Here is a 19,703-nt window from a genome sequence, read left to right on the forward strand (position 1 = left end):
CTGTGGGTGCGGGGCACAAGCTGGCCGCCTTGGCTGGTCACCGCTAGTAACTGTGAGAGCAGGCGACGGCGCGCCAGTCCCTGGCTGGGTGAATATATATATATTAAGGAAAGGTTAGACTGCTGGTCTGGGTTTTGATAGTGCACGCACACGGACGCCAGCATCTGTAGGGCGCGGGCAGAAAACCGGCCTGATAGGACACGCTCCGCCACAGCCAGCGCTCTGCAAGAGAGAAATCCCGCCGGTTTCGCAGGGGCGACCCTGGTTGCGTATGGGGCAGTGTCCTCTACGCAGGAGTGGGCTGAGGTCCCGTTTTTCCTTACAGGTAAGAGACTGAAAGTCTTGGAGGAAGTGGGGGGGGAAGGGGGATTCAAAAGCTGGGTCATTCCTGTAGTAATCGTGACGTATCTAAGACTTTCCACTATCGGCCTCGGCCGCAGGAACGATGAGTGTAGCGACAAGTTCGCTGTTCCTTTTCTGCTGGGCAATCGCATACCAGACCTGCGCAAAACCATCCATTCCTCCTCCTCTGACCTGTACGGGTTTTTTAAGTACCGTGAAAGGGGAAGGGGAAAAAAATCTAATCTCTGACTGAACTCTTACATTAATTCTTGCATCTCAAACAACGCACACAAAGGAAGATTTTGATACTACGTTTCTGATCTGTAATCCAGGTCTCCGTACAGTTAGGGTGAGGACAGTTACACGGCCTACAAAGCAGTTTGCTTGTTACCTGTAACAAACTGTATAATGAAACACCTGCTTTGTGGAAAGCTGCAGATAACACGGTATTTCTGTGCTTAGAGACCAATTAGCTGTAAAACATTAACTTTATATATGCTTGACACTTCAAAATATAAGCTTTATTCAAATCTTCATCTTTACAACACTTACTGCAAGGTGATCACAAACGTTACAACTCAAAATCTGCGCACAACGCAGCCAGCGGTACATCTGGAATCTGCTGATAAAACTCAGCTTAGACCAGTGTTCACTGCCTATAGCAAGGTATTTATTTCAAAAAAATCAGTAAAATGTTTTCCATCGACACATAATAAATACAGTATTATAAAAAAAAATTCACAACTATTCAGAACTTCCAGAACAAGATGCTTTAACATCCATAAACAGTAAACACGCCAAAGAACGGTATTGTTAAATTCTGAACTGATCCAAAAAAGAAGAGTTCAGAAAGTTGAACAGATTTTTTTTTTAATAGATTTTTTCAGCGTTAGCACAACGTGCTTTGTAAATCACAGTTTTAATAAACTATCTTAATACTTATCACACTTGCATTATACATTATCTGTGGCACTAGTTAACAGATAACCACATGACAAAGTCCAGAGATACTATAGTAGCTGACCAGGGTTCAGCTCAGTGTCTTGCTGCTGCTTCCAGAAGAACAATTTCCTCCAGTCCAACACAGTTGGGGTGGCTGGTTACGGAGTGGACGTAGCAGTTCAAGAACCCCACCTCCTTTCCCAGCACGCTCTGCACCTCGTAACTCTGCAGTGATAAAAGCACGTTGATTAAAACAAACAGTCCTGGACATTCTGTTCTAAGCAGCGTTCGGCTGGGAAGACGCAGGGTGTAAGGTTCTCTTCCAACAGACCATTTTTTTAAGGACTTAAAAAGAAAGGTGCATTAGAACTGATGGAAAGAATGAATACATTAGATTTTCAGTAATTAGATCTCACTCCTGCTTCAAGTGCTGCTTCCCTACCAGGCTTTTAAAAATGAACTGCTAAAAAAAAAAAAAAAGCTACTGTGACTTTGAACTCAATTTTGCTGAAGCATAACCTACGTGTGCTCCCTTTACCCAGCTTTCTGACACTCGCAGGATTTCACATGTGCTAGCAATGCGTATATATGTACTCTATTATTGATTACCTTAGCTAACAGATCCACTGAAGGAAAATACGTTTGTAGCTCTGGTTACTCTCCCTGCTCCCCTCTAACTTCGCATGGTATCACGCATCCTTTCCCATCACCAGCACCTACAGAGTCCCTTCTGGTTCTTGCTCTGCCTGGCAGCGTACCCACGCGAGTTGCGCCTGAGCGCATCTGTAGAGGCTGTATTCTGCGTGGAGGAGAGGGATGTGAGGCTGGGGCGACTTCCCTAGGAGGAGGCAGCACATTAACAGAAGAACTGGTAACGCCGACAGTCAACACCCGGCTTGAGAGGGTGCCTCAGATGGCAGGTTTACATCCGTTTCTCTCCTCAGTGGGATCTGCCTATGACCAGCCTCTGACCGTGTCCCTGGGCTGTGCATTTGTACAGGTATGTGATACCCAGGCCTATTGCCTGGTTCAAGGTATAAACAACCGTTTCCTTTTTCTTTTCCTAGATTATTTTTACCCCAGACCGGTTCTGCAGTCCAATTCACCGTGCAGCTGCACAAACACCTAAACTGGTGTCACAGGAGGGCTGTCAAGAGGCGAGGAACAAGTGGCCAGGGCCAGTGACGGCTAAAACTAACGTCCCTGCCAAAAGACGTGATTACAAAGCTACACCCTTAGAAACTTTTGCAGCATTCACAAAAAAAATGCCACCTCAAGTCACATTTCTTGTGATTAATCTTTGTTGAGATGTGCTGCTTTGTAAAATGCAGCGGAAAAATGGAAACGCTTATGAAAAAAAAGGAAAAAAAAAAATCCCTGCATTTTAGATAGGGAAAAAAAAACGTTTCTAAGTTGCCAGACTTCTAAATACTAGCATTATAAAATTGCAACATGAAAAAGAGGTTGTTTGAATTCTAGTAACTCAGAAAAGAACTACGTTTTGTCAGTCTGTAACCAAGCCAGACAAGGCTGTAAAACTTAGCAAGACTTACCTGCTATTAAAAGACCAAACATATTTTGGAAATGTCTTGCATCTCATTGCTTAAATGAAATACACCCTCCAGCATAAGAAAAATAACTTACAATTTCAGGGAAACGTTCCACTTTCAAAATTATCCATAAATGCCGTTAAAACCATGGAGCACATCATAGCAAAATGCTAGAAGACTGCAGAAGATAGGGAAAGCAAAATGACCCCAATACGTGGCACCTAACTGAAGATACTTAGCCGGGATGATTAAACAAGATGACGAGCTGACCTTTGCTCCCTTCCACGTGCAATGGAGGGGGGATCTCAGGATCCTCACTGGACTTCATCACCCTCTGAAGGTGCCGCTCCTTCACTGCTGACCCTCCGGCAGCCAATGCCAGCCAGGCACCTACCCAGGTGCCTCCCTCACCTGCGATAAATCTGGGTCACTGTGCCAAATGTCAGGGTTCTTCCGATATCTCAGATTAAAGGAATAACTGCTTCATGATTACATAAACTGTACTTTACCCCATGGATCCCTGTGGCTTACACACGTTTCATTCACACAATTATGAAGTATCATTTTGCATACATTTTGCAAATTTCTCTACTATTACCCCCTGCCAGGAATTTCACGGTTGTGCTATTAGCAAGTAGTTCTGGTTTATAGGGTTTAGAAGACCGTCCCAAAAAGGTGGGATGCTTGGATCTGCATCTTTGCTGTCTCTGGATCCTCAGCCAGAAAATGGAGTAAAGCTCAGCACTGCTTGTCGCAGCTCTGAATGTCTGGACGTAGTGCTATTTGCAGCTAGCTCCACAGATCCGCAGCCGAGCTAAAGCTGTCTGTGCATCCCATCTGCGGCATCCCTCTTCTGAAAAGGAGGGTGTCCGCCTGATGATAGACACGCAATAGCAGGGGATCAGCAGGTGGAAGGTGGGCTTGCCAAAGGGTCCAGCCCACTCAAATCCCAGGCTGGACATGAGAAAAAAATTCATTATAGGACAAGGGGTAATGGTTTTAAACTAAAAGAAAGTGGATTCAGACTAGATATTAAGGATGAAATTTTTCCCAATGAGGGTGGTGAAACCCTGGCACAGGCTGCCCAGAGAGGTGGTAGATGCCTCATTTCTAGAAACATTCAAGGTCAGGCTGGACGGGGCTCTGAGCAACCTGGTCTAGTTGAAGATGTCCCTGCTCACTGCAGGGGGGTTGGACTAGATGACTTTTAAAGGTCCCTTCCAACCCAAACCATTCTATGATTCCATGATTTCTAGTGAAATCTCCTACTGCTCCTAGTGCAGTTCTGAAACAAGCTGCCTGGAAAGGCAAAATCTCCATCCCTGGAGGTTTTCAAGACCCTGCCAGCCAAAGTCATGGCTGACCTGCCCATACATTTGCAATAGCCCAGTATGAGTGGTAGGTTGGACAATGACCAACAGGAGTACCTTCCATTTCCATGATTCGAGTATTTTCCCGCCTGATTCATGTCTCCTGTACTCTGCCTCTACTGTAAGTTATGCAGTTTAACTTTCTTTCATCAACAGTCATTATACCTACCCCATCCTCATTGGCAGAGGACATCAGGAGAGAAGAGATTGTCCTTTGTAACAGCTGGAATGAGAAAATGAACAGGTTTTGTTCATGATGAAAATCTTATGTATGCAAAGACATTCTGTTTGCAGGTTAAAACAGTCATGTTGGACAAAGATTTATGATTTTAATACAGAATGGTTTTGTTCGTCTGGCCAAGAAAGCAGAGGAGAGGTGACACAAAAGATTTTCAGAATCGGAGTCTAAAAATACATGTTCTTTTATGCTGTGGAGACTGATGTTTTTCAAGGCCCAACCCAACAAAGCCCTTCGCTGGGCCATAAAACAGTTTGCAAACCTCAGGGTGAACTCAGTGACTGCATTGTTTGAGTAAGAGCTTGGAACTGGGTTCTTAGTCCAATGAAACACAAGTTTAGTATAGATTAAATTATGGGATACTCTTGCATCTTTTAATTTTTCTTCTGACAGAGCTGTTTATAAAAGTGTAGCTTAGAGTACCTGTGTATCTACACACCTAGTCTCACTAGACTCAATACACTGAAGCTCATTTTATGCCATACCTTTACTTTTACTGCACTTTGAGATCGGGATGGACAACTCAAGAAGACTTCCAGCTGCATTTTCAAAACTGGTGAGATGACAACTTCCGAGCACTGGTTGCAATACAGCAATTCTCTGAAGCATGCAAATAATATTGGAAAAACATAAGAGAAATGGAAAAGCTATCAGTTGTAAATCAAACCACGCAAAAAAACTAGCTAGCTTATTCTCCAAAATACTTTGCTGGTAGACTTCTGTTAGGAAAGCCCTGGTAGAGATGCAGTTGATAATAGCAAACAGAGCTCTTCTGTTGGTAGAGCTAAGTAACTCTCTTGGAGGACCTAAACTCTTCTAGCAAAAGGATCTTCCTTTTATAAGTTTTGGCAACACGGGGGGAGGTTGCTATTTATAGTCCCCCCACTTAATCAAATATTAATCTCATAGCCTTCTAAAAGTTATGGCAAAAGAAAATTTGTAGTATAGATTCGGCCCAAGGGACTTACTGATTTAGGCCCTCGTTCAGCAAACGTTCAACATTTTCAGCACACACTTAAGTCATATGCATAAAATTAAGCTCAGCTATAACTGCTTGTTGGAATAACGTCTTAAACAAATATTGATGATACGTTGTTCTCCAAATGAAGCAAAAGTGTCCTTCGTGGTAGAGATTTTTTTATTGAGCTACACTACTGCGTGAACATATGCACATCCTTATTTTCTGTGTGATAGTATAATACAGAACAACTTTTTTTAATTTTCAGCCTTTTTCCCCCAAAGGCTACACATAACAAAACGTAAGTGGGCAAGCTTCTCATATTTAGGAAAATGTTATCTATTTCAATGGATCAAACCCACTCACCTTCTCCTTATGCTTTTTGCAAGCTTTTCCAGTAGGAAGACCCCCCCCCCCTTTTCCTTCTTTTTACACTCTGACTACTCTCTTATTCTCTCGTGTTTTTATCCCATCAGGTATCTCAGACTCTGCAAAAGCAAGCTGGCAAAGGAGCTGAAGGGGAGGCTTTCCAAGAGCATGCCAGTGTGACGCAGGTTTATCATTTCAGGTGGTAACAGGTCCTGTGGGATCAGTCTTCACATTTGGGGCAGTCATACTCCCAGAATTATTCAACACTCTTTTTAGAAAGGTGATAAATGTAATAGGTCTGAAATGCAACTCTTTCACACTTATGTAAATTACAGCAAAGATCACAGTTCAATATAAAAATGAGGTGAATTGGTGGTGTACACAGGGTAACAAGGTAGGGTAGACAAACACAAGAAGCTACTTTCAAAGGAGCTTAAAATCAAACCTGCAATTTATGTGGATGTTTATTAAAATTAATATTATAAAGCAGTGTGCTATGAAATCTTTTTAAGTAATACTTTAAGATTAGTTTGGAAAAAAATGTGGTAACTGCAAATTCAAACCATTTCATATCTACTTGTATCTTTCTTAATAAATTAACCTAACCTTGCAGGTTTTATCAGTTCATCAGCAATAAAAATACTACGTCTTAGTTCTAGGAGGGAACAAAGTGCAGCCTGTGCCTGCAGGAATCATTGCATCACCTACTGCTGTTATGGCTACATCTGCAAAACACCTGGAGTGCTCCGGAGCATGCTGACTCTCACCTGTCCTGGGGACACAATTCCAACTTTCCATTGCCACATCTGTCGCATGTAGGCCAGGAGAAAGCAGTGCTCTCATTAACTCCAACAACGGTACCTGCAGAAGACGAAATTCTTACAAAATACTAACGATAAGCTAGCAAACACACTCACTCCGGGCTTCACAGCAGGTTTGATCCTTTCTGACTCTCAGCTCAAGAATAAGACTTGTCAGAGCAAGCACCAGCCCTTCCAACAATCTCACTCCCTTTCTCCTTCGACCTTCCAACAAGGGATGACAGTATGGCAAAGCGTGTTGCATTCCAAACACACCAGAAGGTAGATAATTTATAATTAACTTTCCAAACAGGTTCAGTTCTTTTGGTTTGGGTTTTATTGTTTTTCTGATTTGTTTTTGTTTGTTTGTTTTCTTTCTGGTCCTCTGATGTTTCCTTGGCAATAAATAGCTATAAAAATCATCAGGTCAGATAGCTTGATATCGATATTTAGGAAACACAAACCAATGAGAAGACCCAATCCCTTTTGAAAACAATGATGCAGGTTAAATTCCATTAACAATGGAGTTATTCTTCATTTATACTGATTTAACAGAGATTAGATCTGGCCCACAGATTTAAATGTGTGCCTAAGAAGGGAATGCCAAAGATACTTTGGACTAATATAAAGGGCCTTGCTAGTTTTGGCAAGAAAAAATATATTCAGTTTTATGAGAAGCCAGTAAAGACTGTATTATGTTTTACGGTAACGATATGCTGAAATTACGGGCATTATTTATGGAGAAAATACTTCTAAGTATTTTGAAGCATACAAAGTGGATCACCTGTAAGAATGAAATTACACTAAAATAAAGCTGCACTGGTACAACAGAAGTATAGACCAAAAATTCTAGCTCCTATTGAGCAAGAGTCTCACAGTTTTATACTGCATTCAATAAAAAAAACCCCTTGGAGATTAGGGAGCATTTACGCTGCCTGTTCTGTAAGACAGGGCATTAAGCCCTTGCTTTCCTGGTTCTCCTGGGACGAGGACTGACAGGAAGGAGGGAGCTGCACAGAAACAACAAAACAGTAGTTTTCTTTGCAAATTCAAAGTACAGCAAGTCAGAGGATCAGGAAAGGTACTTCTCAAATACAACACTTATGACCCAATTTCTGTGCGTGTAACAAAACAACATGGATTTCACTGGCAGAATAAGCAACTCTGTGCATTTAACCCCTTGGACTGTTACAGTAATAATTTTGATTCTTCAGTTTTTGTGATAAACTGGGAGTTTCCATCAGCAGTTGCTACTACAAGGTAGGATGCTTTCTGCCACAGCATGGGCATGTTTCCCTTGTTCATGGAAAAGAAAAGCTACCAGTTAGTTTGCTGACTGTGCTTCCTTTTTAATTGAAAAATTATTTTTAAAACAAAAGAAAATCCCCTTTTCTGACAGATCTGCTTCTCTCTAAGCCTTTTAACTTTCCCCCAGTTGTGTGCCATATTGCAACTGCAGGATGCCAGGGCACAAGTAATACAAGTACATGTGAAGAACATGAATCAGGGTCATACTGACAAGATTATGTCTAGCGGAGAGTTTTGTTTTGATGACAACATGGAGTTCCCTGGAGAAAACCACCAGAGATCACTGAAGTCAGAAGAAACACAACTGAAGGCAGCAACAGATCTAATAATCTAGTGACAGTCTTGCGCATCCTGCATGCAAAGTGATTTCTCATGTTTAAGTTGCTAAACTGCTGCACATCTTTGTGAAGACTAGGTTTTGACATTCACAAACCTTTTGGGTATTTTCCTGAGATCCTTCTTTTAAATGGAAGCGTACATAGCCAAAATACAATTTTTACCTCTAGTCTATTTTTATGGGTTGTGGCTGACATCACTAAGAGGAGACTGGTAATAGCACAACACCTGGAAAAACAGGTCTCTGGCATGGAATGCAGAGAAAGGATGAGGATTAAAAGTAACACTCTGGTTGAAATGTTAAAAAAACTAATGTGTATATATATATTTTTCCAATCAGTTACCCTGATTAATGGACAGGAAGGGGAAAAGTTCAATCAAAAAGAGAAACCTAGGTAAGCTGATTAACCCCATTTTGTTCAACACTGTTAAGAGAGAAACTGAAAAAAACCCCACCCCTGAGTAAGTGCTTAAATATGAAAATAACCAATGTCAAAATTCAATCACTGGTGTTGAGTCACATACTAGGCAAATATCACTAATCAAGTAATATTCTCACATAACGTATGTGGTATGGACTAACTGGAATTTGCTCATAAGCATGGCTAAGAGGAAAAACAGTTTTGTGCAGTATGAACTGCCAACATTTAAGTCATCCTGACTGCTACTATACAGCAAAAACAGGTTAGAAATTACTTCACAATGCATAGTGATAAGAAAATAAATCTATTAACCCTGAGCTCACAGGTGAGAACCACAGACTCATCTTTAAAAGAAGAATAAACTTTCCAGTAGAAAGCAACCACAGGTTTTCACTCATCTGTTGAAGAGCAACACACTCCACCCCAGAGCTGATATGATGGGACCTCCCTGAGACAAGGATTTCTGACAAACTCAGTGGCTCTGCGTGGATTGCAACATTGTCCTTTTTGATGGGGAAGGAACCTCTGAAGTTCCTCCAGTCCTAACTCCTGCTCAAAGCTGAGCCCTGAGCAACCTGGTGTAACTCTATAGCTGGCCCAGCTTTGAGCTGGAGTGAGCACTGGAGGAACTTCAGAGGTTCCATCCATCCTAACTTACCCTATGTGTACACCTTCCAAAAAATGACTGATCTACCTAAAATCCAGCAGGCAGCACGGCCTGTGTCCCACCAGTCCTGGCACTCCTGGAGACTCTGATGCTGTGACCAATCGCTGTATCTGAGGATGGGGACTTGAATGACTACCTGCATTTTCACTGGTTAAAAAGACTTTTTTTTTTAGGGAAGGTTGAGCCTGCCGAATCCCTGAGAGCCATGACTGCAAAGGAGCAGGAAGGAGCACTACTTCAGGAAGGGGTAGAGTAAAGCCCTTGCAGCATCTTTAAGTGTTAGGTGAGAGGAGCATATATGTAGGTGACCAAAAGTACAGGAGGTGAAAGGAGGGCACAAAGAAAAAGAATGAACGAGGGAATACTGCTTCTCATTGAAAGACAGACTAACAGCCCTCTGAGTTAAGAGACACAGTGAGCGAATTTTAGGGATGATAATTTTTCCTTCATAGGCTACTCCATCAAATACTCCCACCATCTCCCACCAACGAAGTAGAGTTAATGCTACTAGTTTCAGTGAAAGATGTAGGCACTAATTAACTGAATTCCAAAACGGTGGAGATATTTATCGTAAATGCTACTAAATAATGTTAGTTACACATAAAATTGAGAGTTATCATCTATATATAGCGTTAGCATAGGTATAAAGAAAAGACTTCATATTCTATGGTGGTACAAAGATGTGGGAACATACTGACAACAGCTACCCTGGGCAAATTTCAGATTAAGCAAGACAAGGTTGTGGGATTAATTTCTCCTTTTGTCCTTCTTCCATCTGTAATGCAGAACAGAGAAAGTGTGACACCTCCCATGCGTGTCACGTAAGTACTTGTTTACACAATAGATCACAAAGGTGTATTTTCTTTGCTCTACTGGAAAAAGAAAGGACAGAGGAATGTTTGCTTTATCCTACTGCCTACACTGTCGATGGGACAAAAGACGACAGGCACTTCTCATAGTTAGTTATAAAATTAACAGCAGAGAAGTGATAATTCTTAGCGTAACTATTGGAGAGATTAAAAAAAAAAAGCCAAAAAGTATTTCACACCCAGTGACAGAAATGTCTTTCAAGTAACTCACAATATCGATGTGAGATGTGCGTAACAACCAGGGCTTACACGTGCAGTGCCTCTAGTAGTGCTTGTTTTTCATTATGCAGCGTTAGAGCTCAAGATTTGTCACCGCAAGGTGCTCATTTATTAATCACAGAGGCATGGAGAACTTGTGGCTCTACCGTAGGAGAAGGTATGTTTAGTAACAGCTTTGCACGGTTTCAAACGGTCGTTTCAGTGCATCACATTACAGCTGGAAGGATTAATTTGTAACTTTTATTTGCTATTACTTTAAAGCTCATTTCAAATGCTCCAGTGAATACTTGGAGGTGTAAATGTAAAACGGTATGAAGAAGTTTCTACAAGGGCTACTGGGACCATAAGAGTTAAATTAAGAAAGGAAATTGCCTTTATTGAGCTTTTAAGGACTCTTCCCTATAGGCACTCTACAACTAGGAGGTTTAAGAAGCTGCCTGGACAAAGCATTAGAAAATACACAGTAGGAAATGTTTCTGCCTGATTAGGAAATGTTAGAAAATACATTGTAAGAAATGTTTCTGCATGGTTAGTGGTAGGACTGAAACATCAGACAAAGCAATGATCCAAAGTGGCTGGTGAGCAAATATTGGCCAAGTTATGCTAGATGACTATGGTGAAATATTAAATTGCTGCACTGCAGCAAAGCTCCAGGGAAATCAGACACTAACCCCTACCATTCAGGATCTGGCTAACCTATCTTATCCATCTGCCTAAAAAATATTGGTATACCTTACTGTTGCCAACGTCAACAAGGCTGGCGTGAACAGAAGGCTCTTGAAAGGCAGCAGCGATGGAACGAATATAAGAAAACAGATTGTGCATCAAACATTTATTCTGGGGTATGAGTGAGTGGGAGCAGATCTTGGCCAGCAAAAGGCAAACAGAGCCCACAAAGCATAAAAACTGAAATATCCTAATGACCCACAGCAATACTGTGCTTTTCTATCCCTCCACGCTGTTTGTGCAAGAAATCAATATGAAGACCTAGAAGATTAAAGTAAGCACAAATAATTAACTGCATTCATTTCAGGAAAGGCCATACAAACCTCTTACAGCACAAATGGAGTTGGCCTGTGTTGTAGAATCCAGCTCATCGAGTCTGACAGGGCCAGTCAGCTCACTGAGGTCAGCACCGGCAGCCGAGTACAAAAGAGGCTTTTGTAATAAGAGAACAGTACGTTCAACACAAATAATCCTACCTGCCAACAAAGACATTTCAACTCAGTACAGTAACAAGGAAAAAGGTGACCATGTTAATTGTCATGGCCAATAAAGACAACGATCTCTGCCAGCTACTAAACAGATGGATAGACTCCATCAGGTTGTCTCAATGACAAAATATTTTGCTTTCAGCAATACATACATCATGCTCTTGTTACACTTCACAACTCCCGGGGAAAAAAGATGTTTTAAAAATTCAAACATGGCAGAGGAGAGTCTGATTCCACCCGGACTGCATTGCACCACGCTCCCTGCAAACACAGCGTTACCGTCTCTTCCCTGGCAATAAGCTTGGGCACTCCTTGAGGTGGTCTTACTTTGTTTCCAAGATTACAAAGAGTAGGTGCATGCAATGCTTTATTCTCCAAAGCAGAGATTTTTGCTTGAGGACACACAGCCATTTACACAGGTTGGTGCTTCCAGTCCACTTACATTTTGGAAGTGACTGAAGGCGTGAGATGTGAACTACCCATGCAGGCACCATACAGAACTGTACCTGAACCTCAAAAATGAGCGACTGAAAATGAATGTAAAACGAACTACCACCATTACATGATCTGCATGGTGGTGAAGGCTCACAGCTAAGATGGTATAGGAGAGTTTGTAAAATTTCTGTATCTAGGGACACACAAGTCTCTTCTGCTCCTTTTAGAGGTAGTTAAGGTCAGTAAAAAGTTTCTGCAAGAATATCAAAACAAATGAAACCAAGTTTTTTAATATTTGTTAGTCTTCTGTCAAGTAGCAAATTTGGTTGACACTGTTCATTAGATTCAACAGTCATCAGGGAAGACTGACAGTAATATTGGTGGACGTACAGCAAGATCACTGAATGTCTCATTTACTTTGGAGATCAAGCCAAAAATATAAAAAAGAAATCTTACAGGAGAGCTCTAATTACCATCTCTTTCAAATTTCTCATCCCAAACTTCCAACATCTCATCTTCACCTGAGAATGAAAGACTCTGTAGGTCACAGTGTCAGAGATTAGGATGCTACTTCAGTTTGATTTCCAACTCTTCAAAACCACATGTAAAGCTTACCATTTCCCCACAGCGCATCCTTGAAGAAGACAAGTTGCGAGGCAGCGCTGAGGGCTTCCATGATTTCTGTCCTCAGAACACACGATGCAGCGACTGACACAGCAACAACTTTTGGAATCGTATGAACCACATTTTGCAATGTGGAGTCAGTCACAAACAACCAAATCTCTCTTTGATTTATAGGAACACTGTGTTTTGTCTACGATTTAAAAAAAAAAAAAAGATACAAAATTGGAATGCAGTTGTTAATTTTTAGTAGAAGGAAAGACTAAAATAACATCCTCATATTTAAATAACTAATAAAACTGACAGAAATATTACATTTAGGGCTCATACAGGGTAATGAATCAAAACTTTATGGGAATTTTTCATTATTCCTTACTGCAGATACAAACAGCTCTAAATTAACTTTCTGAGGCTGATCCTCTGGAATCTTGGCTTTACCTCTATCAATTATCACACTTTATCATAACTCACTTGGGCAGTACAAGGGATATGAAAATATATTTTATTTTTAGAAATACATACTATATATACTATATATTATATACTTATATAATATGTGTGAATATATTAAAAAGTTAATTGGCTGGTTTTAAGAACAAAGACTTAAATCTTAAAAAAAACCCCAAACTATTGCTACTACTACTATTATTCCTGTGTAAGCAAATTTTCCACGTACTGTTATCTGATTCCCAAGAGCCACCAGTCCTTGGTTAATAGCTACTGTCCAGTCCTTGGCTAATAGCTACTGCAAGTTACAAAGCTGGAGATTTTTATTTCAGTTGAAGAAACACCTCTAAATATTTGAATGATGCATAGAAACAGGGAAGTAGATAACTCATAAGTAATAAACATAGAATTCCGCAATGACAATGCAAGTTTTCTGCCTAAGACAGGTATAAAAATATCATGGTATGACTAAATTAAGTTATATCACAACTACTGATGTCACAAACAAAATACCTGCATTTCATCTCAGGCTTCATATCTGAAAACTATTATCACAAAATCAGTAGAGTTTTAAAATTTTTTCACACTGGGATGATGAACAAGACAGACTACACAGACATTATATACACATCAGTGCTTATTCCAGGGTCTCTGAGAAAATCAGATGGGTTACAATTTCACGATTCATGCTTTTCTTCTTTTTTTTTAAACACAACTTTTATATATTTGTTTGTGTATGTAAATTTTCCCATGCTTTAGAAAAAATGGGTTTAGCATATTTCACATTTGCCAGTCCAAGCAACTTGCAATTTTTAAGATTCTAATATTTTTTAAATACTTAACTGAAATTAAATTACTTTCTTAATTTAATTTCTTGTTACTTTTTTTAATTAGTCTGCTGATTAAAAATTAATACTTGAAACATTTAAATGAAATTAAAATACTACAATGATTGGAAAGACTCATATCATGTAAGTATTTTAATCTCAAAGTTGCATGTGTCTAGCATAAGGTAATGTAACAAGAACCCCAATTTTTTGTCTCCGGTTGAATTCAAACCTTGAAACCATTAGCCCCGCTAAAATTAGCTTTCTGTTCATGCTAGCAGCTCTTTAGAACAAATGCAGTAATTGTACGTAATGACTGGGAAAATTCGTAACTCAGATATTATGGTTATGCCTTAATACAATATATGCTGCCTATTGCATTGACGTTGTTTCTTTGCCTAGTATCTACATACATTTGAGTAGCTCCTCTGCATAGATAGCATTAGGATAGCTTCAAAGGAAGAATTTTTACAGCTGTCCCATGAGAATTACTAGCACACTAAAAGCTGACTTTCAAAAGAATCATCCAAAAAGTAAATAATAATAACAGCAAAAATCACAAGTTAGTACAAAATCATCATCTAGCTATGTGTGACAATTTGTTCGGAACAGAGAGGACACAACAGACAAATAGCAGCAGGATTGAGTTATAAGGAAGGACAGCTCCTCAACCACAGATGGAATATATTTCCTCATATTCCTTCTGTACCACAGTACAGATTCTGAGTAATAATAAAAGCATATTTCCATTCTTCCTTCACACAAATGAAGTATCTCAGAATACTGTAGCTACACAGAATAAATACTGTTTTTTTAAAGTACATTTGAATTAGCTGACATAGCAGATTATCTAATAATAATAAATGTGCAAGATAAACCAAATCGTAGTCCCTTCCTCACTTACTATGACTTGATGATTTTGCATGTGAAGGATATGTCCTCTTGGCAAAGGCAACTGCAGTAAACAAGCTGCTGTTCGTGACCGTCTTCTGGGAGGACTAGGCAAACAATACACTAGCAGCAGGCAAATACCTTTACATTCCTATAGCAGTTATCCAGACGTTATGCAGAAGAAGAACATCTTCTATTGCTTTTCCATCATTATTTTCAAAAAATTGATGTGCACTCATGTTGTTCACTTACAAAAATTCAGTGGTTACAGTTCAGTAAGTGAATAGCCGTCAAAAAAACCCAGCTAATAAACCTCCTAGTAGCAAGAAGAAATCGTAGACCTTTTCTTTCTGCTAGACAATTTTCCATTCTTCAAAATAACATCTGTTCCTGCATGCTTCATCTTTTCTCTAATTTAGTGATGAAGTGCTTCTACACAAGCATACTGATGACCCATAGCATCTCAGATGTAGACATTCCCGAGGACAAAAATGTTTGGCTAGGATACCACTATTCTGTGATTTTATTTTATTTTTTAATAGAACAGGTTTCTTGAAAATAGACGTTTACGCACGTATGTGTCCATCTTTCTGTTAGCACCCTAAAGATCCCAGCAAGCTAGCTCTAATTTCAGGTTTGCAAATGCTCTGTTAAATTCTCACTTAGCATGGAGAAAACACAAGAGATACCCCTCATCTTAGGGGTTAAAAGTACTCTCTGCCTAAAAATCAAATCATAACTCATTGGCTTTTGAAGCAAATGGGGAAGACCTAAATTAAATTTATGTCTCACACTGGCGGTAAGCATCTCCAGCTATTTCGCTGGCTGTTCTGGAATTTCTTTGTTTCTGGTTCATATGCTTTGATTCACACTTTGTTTCTTGTGGAGCTGATGGACAATTGCAAATTATTCTCCACCAGAATTCAGTGCTGGCTGTACTGAGAATCGAGTCGCCAGGAAAGAATAAATAAATCAGCAACAAAAAATTCCTTTAACTACTGAGGGAGTTAGCAATATTTTGAAAGAAAATTGTAGCGTCATTCAGAAACAAATAAATAAAACATAATTATAAGCTTTCCAACATAGTATGGATGGCAGATGTATTTACCTACGAGTTCCTCCTTTCTACTAACTGGACCGTAAAAGCCAAACTTGCCTGAGGGGCTTCTATTGAAGTCAACAAAAATAGTCCGCACACTTGCATGCAAAGAGCCAAACTGTATTTTTATATAACCATCATCTGTTAAATTCTATCCCCAGAAAGCCAGCTGACTGGGAACTTCTCACTCTGTATCTAAGGGTAGCATTTAGCTATAAACCGAGTATCAACGAATGTCCTGCGAGCTCCTTTACCAGTGTGCAATATTACTTCTGATCTGATAGCAATTTATTCAGAAATAATTCATTTTCTAGACTCAGTGGTACTGAAACTGGAGATGTAGTTCATATTACCCATTCACAAGCATTTTAGACCTGATGACAATTCTGCTCATGCAACTCTTGAAGATAATCCAGGAAGATTTTGAGTTTTCCCCTAAACAAGATGAATGCTGGCTTCTTCACATAAACATTAAGTTGATTTTACGTTGAATTCATTGCTAAGTGAAAAGATTACCTGCAGCCTTAGATATAGCACTCGCGCCCAAAAACTACAACGTTTGTTACAACCACCGATCTGAAAATAGTACAAAAACAGGGAATGAGACAAACATGATACCAGAAATCCAGTGGTACAAAGTATTTGTTATCTGATTTGTAAAGCAGATTACCTGAAGAATTTCCTTTAGACCATGAACAGCTGGTGGCTGGTACAAATTAGAAATCTGTTCTTCCTCATCCACTTCCACATGTATTTCACCAGACTGAACAGTAAGAATGTAACAGAAGCTGGGAGGAGGGAGATCAGTTGTCATCTATTAAAAAGTAAGGAAAAGAAATGTGACTTTAAAAAAGGCACTTTAATTCGGCCAGTCGGGTTTTATAATAATAGCCAAAACGAACCACAGAATTTACATTTTAAGAGGAATGGGGAAACATAATTACATGGTTAATAACAACAACTCTCTGAAGTAGAAGTTGACTTAATAAACTGACATTCACAAGTTATAAGTGAAATCAACTTGTGTGTACCATTCTTTCCATGAACCGACATTGAGCCTCATCACAAAAACATCTCATCATTTGGCACATTTGGCAAACACTGTGACTATTTCAAGGTGCTTGTTGTTGCTTTTGCATTTTTTTATTACGTGGTAGGAGTGCCCTGATTATTCTTTTTTTTCCAGCATCCGTAACTTTTCTGAGATCTGGGGACTTTTGCATGTGGGTGGGTTTTTGTGATAATAAACAGCTGACAAACTTTTAAAGCTGCCAAATTAAATCCAGGACAGCACAAGGAGATAATGAAGAACAGGAATGCAACAGCTACAAGAACAACTTTCTTTGCTTTATGCTGGATTTTTCTTTCCCCCTTAAAGAGTACCGTGACGTAACAACTTTATCAATCGCCACTTAAAGAGGTCCCAAACTAGAAAGGCTTCTCGGGGAAAAAAAGACAATGCTAGAAAATAATTTTTATTGTGGATATGGTAAAATACTCTTCTAGTGATGTTTGTTGTTAATTAGTGTTGCATTTCATTTAGTAAAAGAAATATGAATCTATTAAAGACATCTGCGCACCCATTACAAAAAATCTGCATAAGGAGAAAAAAAAGCAAAAGACATCCACTCAAATTCTGTTTGCCTCTGACAGCACTAAAGAAGGTATTTGAATGTACGTATGGCTCAAAGGAAATTAGTTCCACAGATCTCTTCCCAACAATATTATCGGTGTGCTGGCTTATGCCTGTTTATGTACCTATGTATAAAACTGTGCATAAAACTATACTATTTGTATGAAGAAAAATATATCTCAACTGAAGAAACTCCACTCGGCCAAAAACCTGCAGCAGGTCTTGATGCAAATCTTGATCCTCTACGGAATGAATTGGTATTTCAAATCCACGACAGAAGTGTAAATTGCATGATTATGGAAAGTTTCCTCCATTTTTAGATTGCTAATAAAATGGAGAAAATGAAGAACAAATGAGAGTCATAACAACGCTAAACAACGTTTAAGAGCTTTGCTCCATCCGTGCATATTCCCATTCTGTTGTCCACAGTATTTTAATACACAAAACAATTAACTCCTCTGAGACTTATGAAATGTCTAGATGAAAGGGAGAGTCAAGGAGAGAAGAGCCGTTTCACTCAGTTTCAGTCTTGGTTTTATATATAACCAAGGTCTGAACTTTTTATTCTTCAACATAAACCCCTGCACAACGCAAACATTCTGCAGAGAAAAGGTTGTCAGACTTTAGAATTAACTAGTCATAATACACCTTTAATTTACCCTCGTTTTGAAACTTATTTCCAGCTTTTTCTTTTCTAGAAGTTGCATCCTGATTGAATTCCTTAGGCTCTGCCACAAACTTTTAATGCCACAAACTTCTTCCTCAAAGAACAGCCTATACTAGAACAGCAGGACAGCGCAAGCACTTGGCTACCCAAAAGCTTCTCAAATGATCTTGCATTACCAGAACGACACTTGATATGACAGAACTCCTTTTCAAATACAAAAGCTAATTAAAGGAAAAATAAAGATGCAATTTTAGATTTGCAAATGTATAGTAACATACTTTGAATCGATTTTAATACTTCCCCACACCCTAAAAACACAGAAACATTCATTACTTTTTAGTAGATTCTTTTTGTGTTCCTTCTTTGACTGTCTTCACATGAGACAAGTATCAGTCAAAATCATCCTAACTAGTAAGAGACCTGATTCCAGCAGTCAGTCTGCTCTCACAGAAATTAATCTTCAGAAAAGTGCTTTCGAATCTAAAGCTGGAAGGTGCTTCAGAGAACAAGTTAATATCCCTGTATATAGATCACTGTGCGGGCTCCACGCTATCTAATATTTCTTTCCTCCTGCAAGGAGAGGAGAGGAATAATTTGTCTAGACATCCTACCATTCTAGCTCTAGAGTATTAATAAGGGGCTAATTGCATCATTTTGGAAAGATACTGCTGATCCAGGTTAGCCTAAGGAGGCTGCCAGAACCAGTAAAACAAAACTCAGTAGCTAAAGAGAGGGAGAGAATCTGATTCCCAAAGTAAACATGATTACACTACCAACAAAAATACTAGCTGTGAGTGAAAAAATACTTTTCCATAATAACAAAACTTACCATTTCAGAGTCTCGACTTTGTCCAGGAACTTTTACAGGCACTACTGGAGGCCACAGACTGTCTATCAGGCTAAAAAGTCCTAATGCCCTTAAAAAGACCAATAAAATCAGGTTTAAAATGTTTTCCAGTGTTATATGTTACATTAAAAAGTTTCACTAAGATATATAATTTAAACGATTGCATGATTATGAAAAACAATTTTAAATCATACTTGTTTTCTGGAAGCTGGTTTTGATTTGGTCTAATTAAATCTCCATCATTTCTGCTGCAGGGTGGAGAGGGAGGGAAGGGATATATCACATTCAGTGACGAGCAAGTCATACTTAATCCTTTGCCATGAACAGCCTGCTACATGATATAATTCAGGGGAACCAGGGTAAATGCTAGCTTGGAAAGGACACAGATAGCAGTACTTTTAAAAAAAATAGCTTTTAACTATTTTAACCGGTAAATTAAAAAAAAAAAAAAAAAAAAGAAAAATTTTGCTTCTAACATTGTCATTTCTTGCTTTTCTCTAACAGCTGATTGTACCTGCTTTCAGGAAAGTCAGCGATTATCAGATACAGAGAAACAGGCAAGATTTTGTTCTTTCATGTACATGTGCAGAGGGTGGTCTCCTTCCTACACAGCTGCTCATTGAGTTACAATT

The 19,703-nt window shown here is 39.3% G+C and overlaps 1 protein-coding gene across 1 annotated transcript; it reads right to left on the reverse strand.

Moving 5' to 3' along the window:
* Positions 1 to 1,377: 1,377 nt before the first annotated feature.
* Positions 1,378 to 19,141, reverse strand: SPIDR (scaffolding protein involved in DNA repair; the record flags this gene model as incomplete). Its single annotated transcript, XM_010288933.1, has 8 exons — positions 1,378 to 1,509; positions 4,374 to 4,427; positions 4,928 to 5,042; positions 6,537 to 6,630; positions 11,440 to 11,592; positions 12,655 to 12,853; positions 16,595 to 16,738; positions 19,054 to 19,141. Coding segments are annotated over 8 exons (979 nt in total), but the record flags the coding sequence as incomplete, so codon positions are not given.
* Between the last annotated feature and the right edge of the window lie 562 nt (positions 19,142 to 19,703).

The sequence above is a fragment of the Phaethon lepturus genome, unplaced genomic scaffold (assembly GCF_000687285.1).
Source record: "Phaethon lepturus isolate BGI_N335 unplaced genomic scaffold, ASM68728v1 scaffold4486, whole genome shotgun sequence".
NCBI classification, from domain to species: domain Eukaryota; kingdom Metazoa; phylum Chordata; class Aves; order Phaethontiformes; family Phaethontidae; genus Phaethon; species Phaethon lepturus.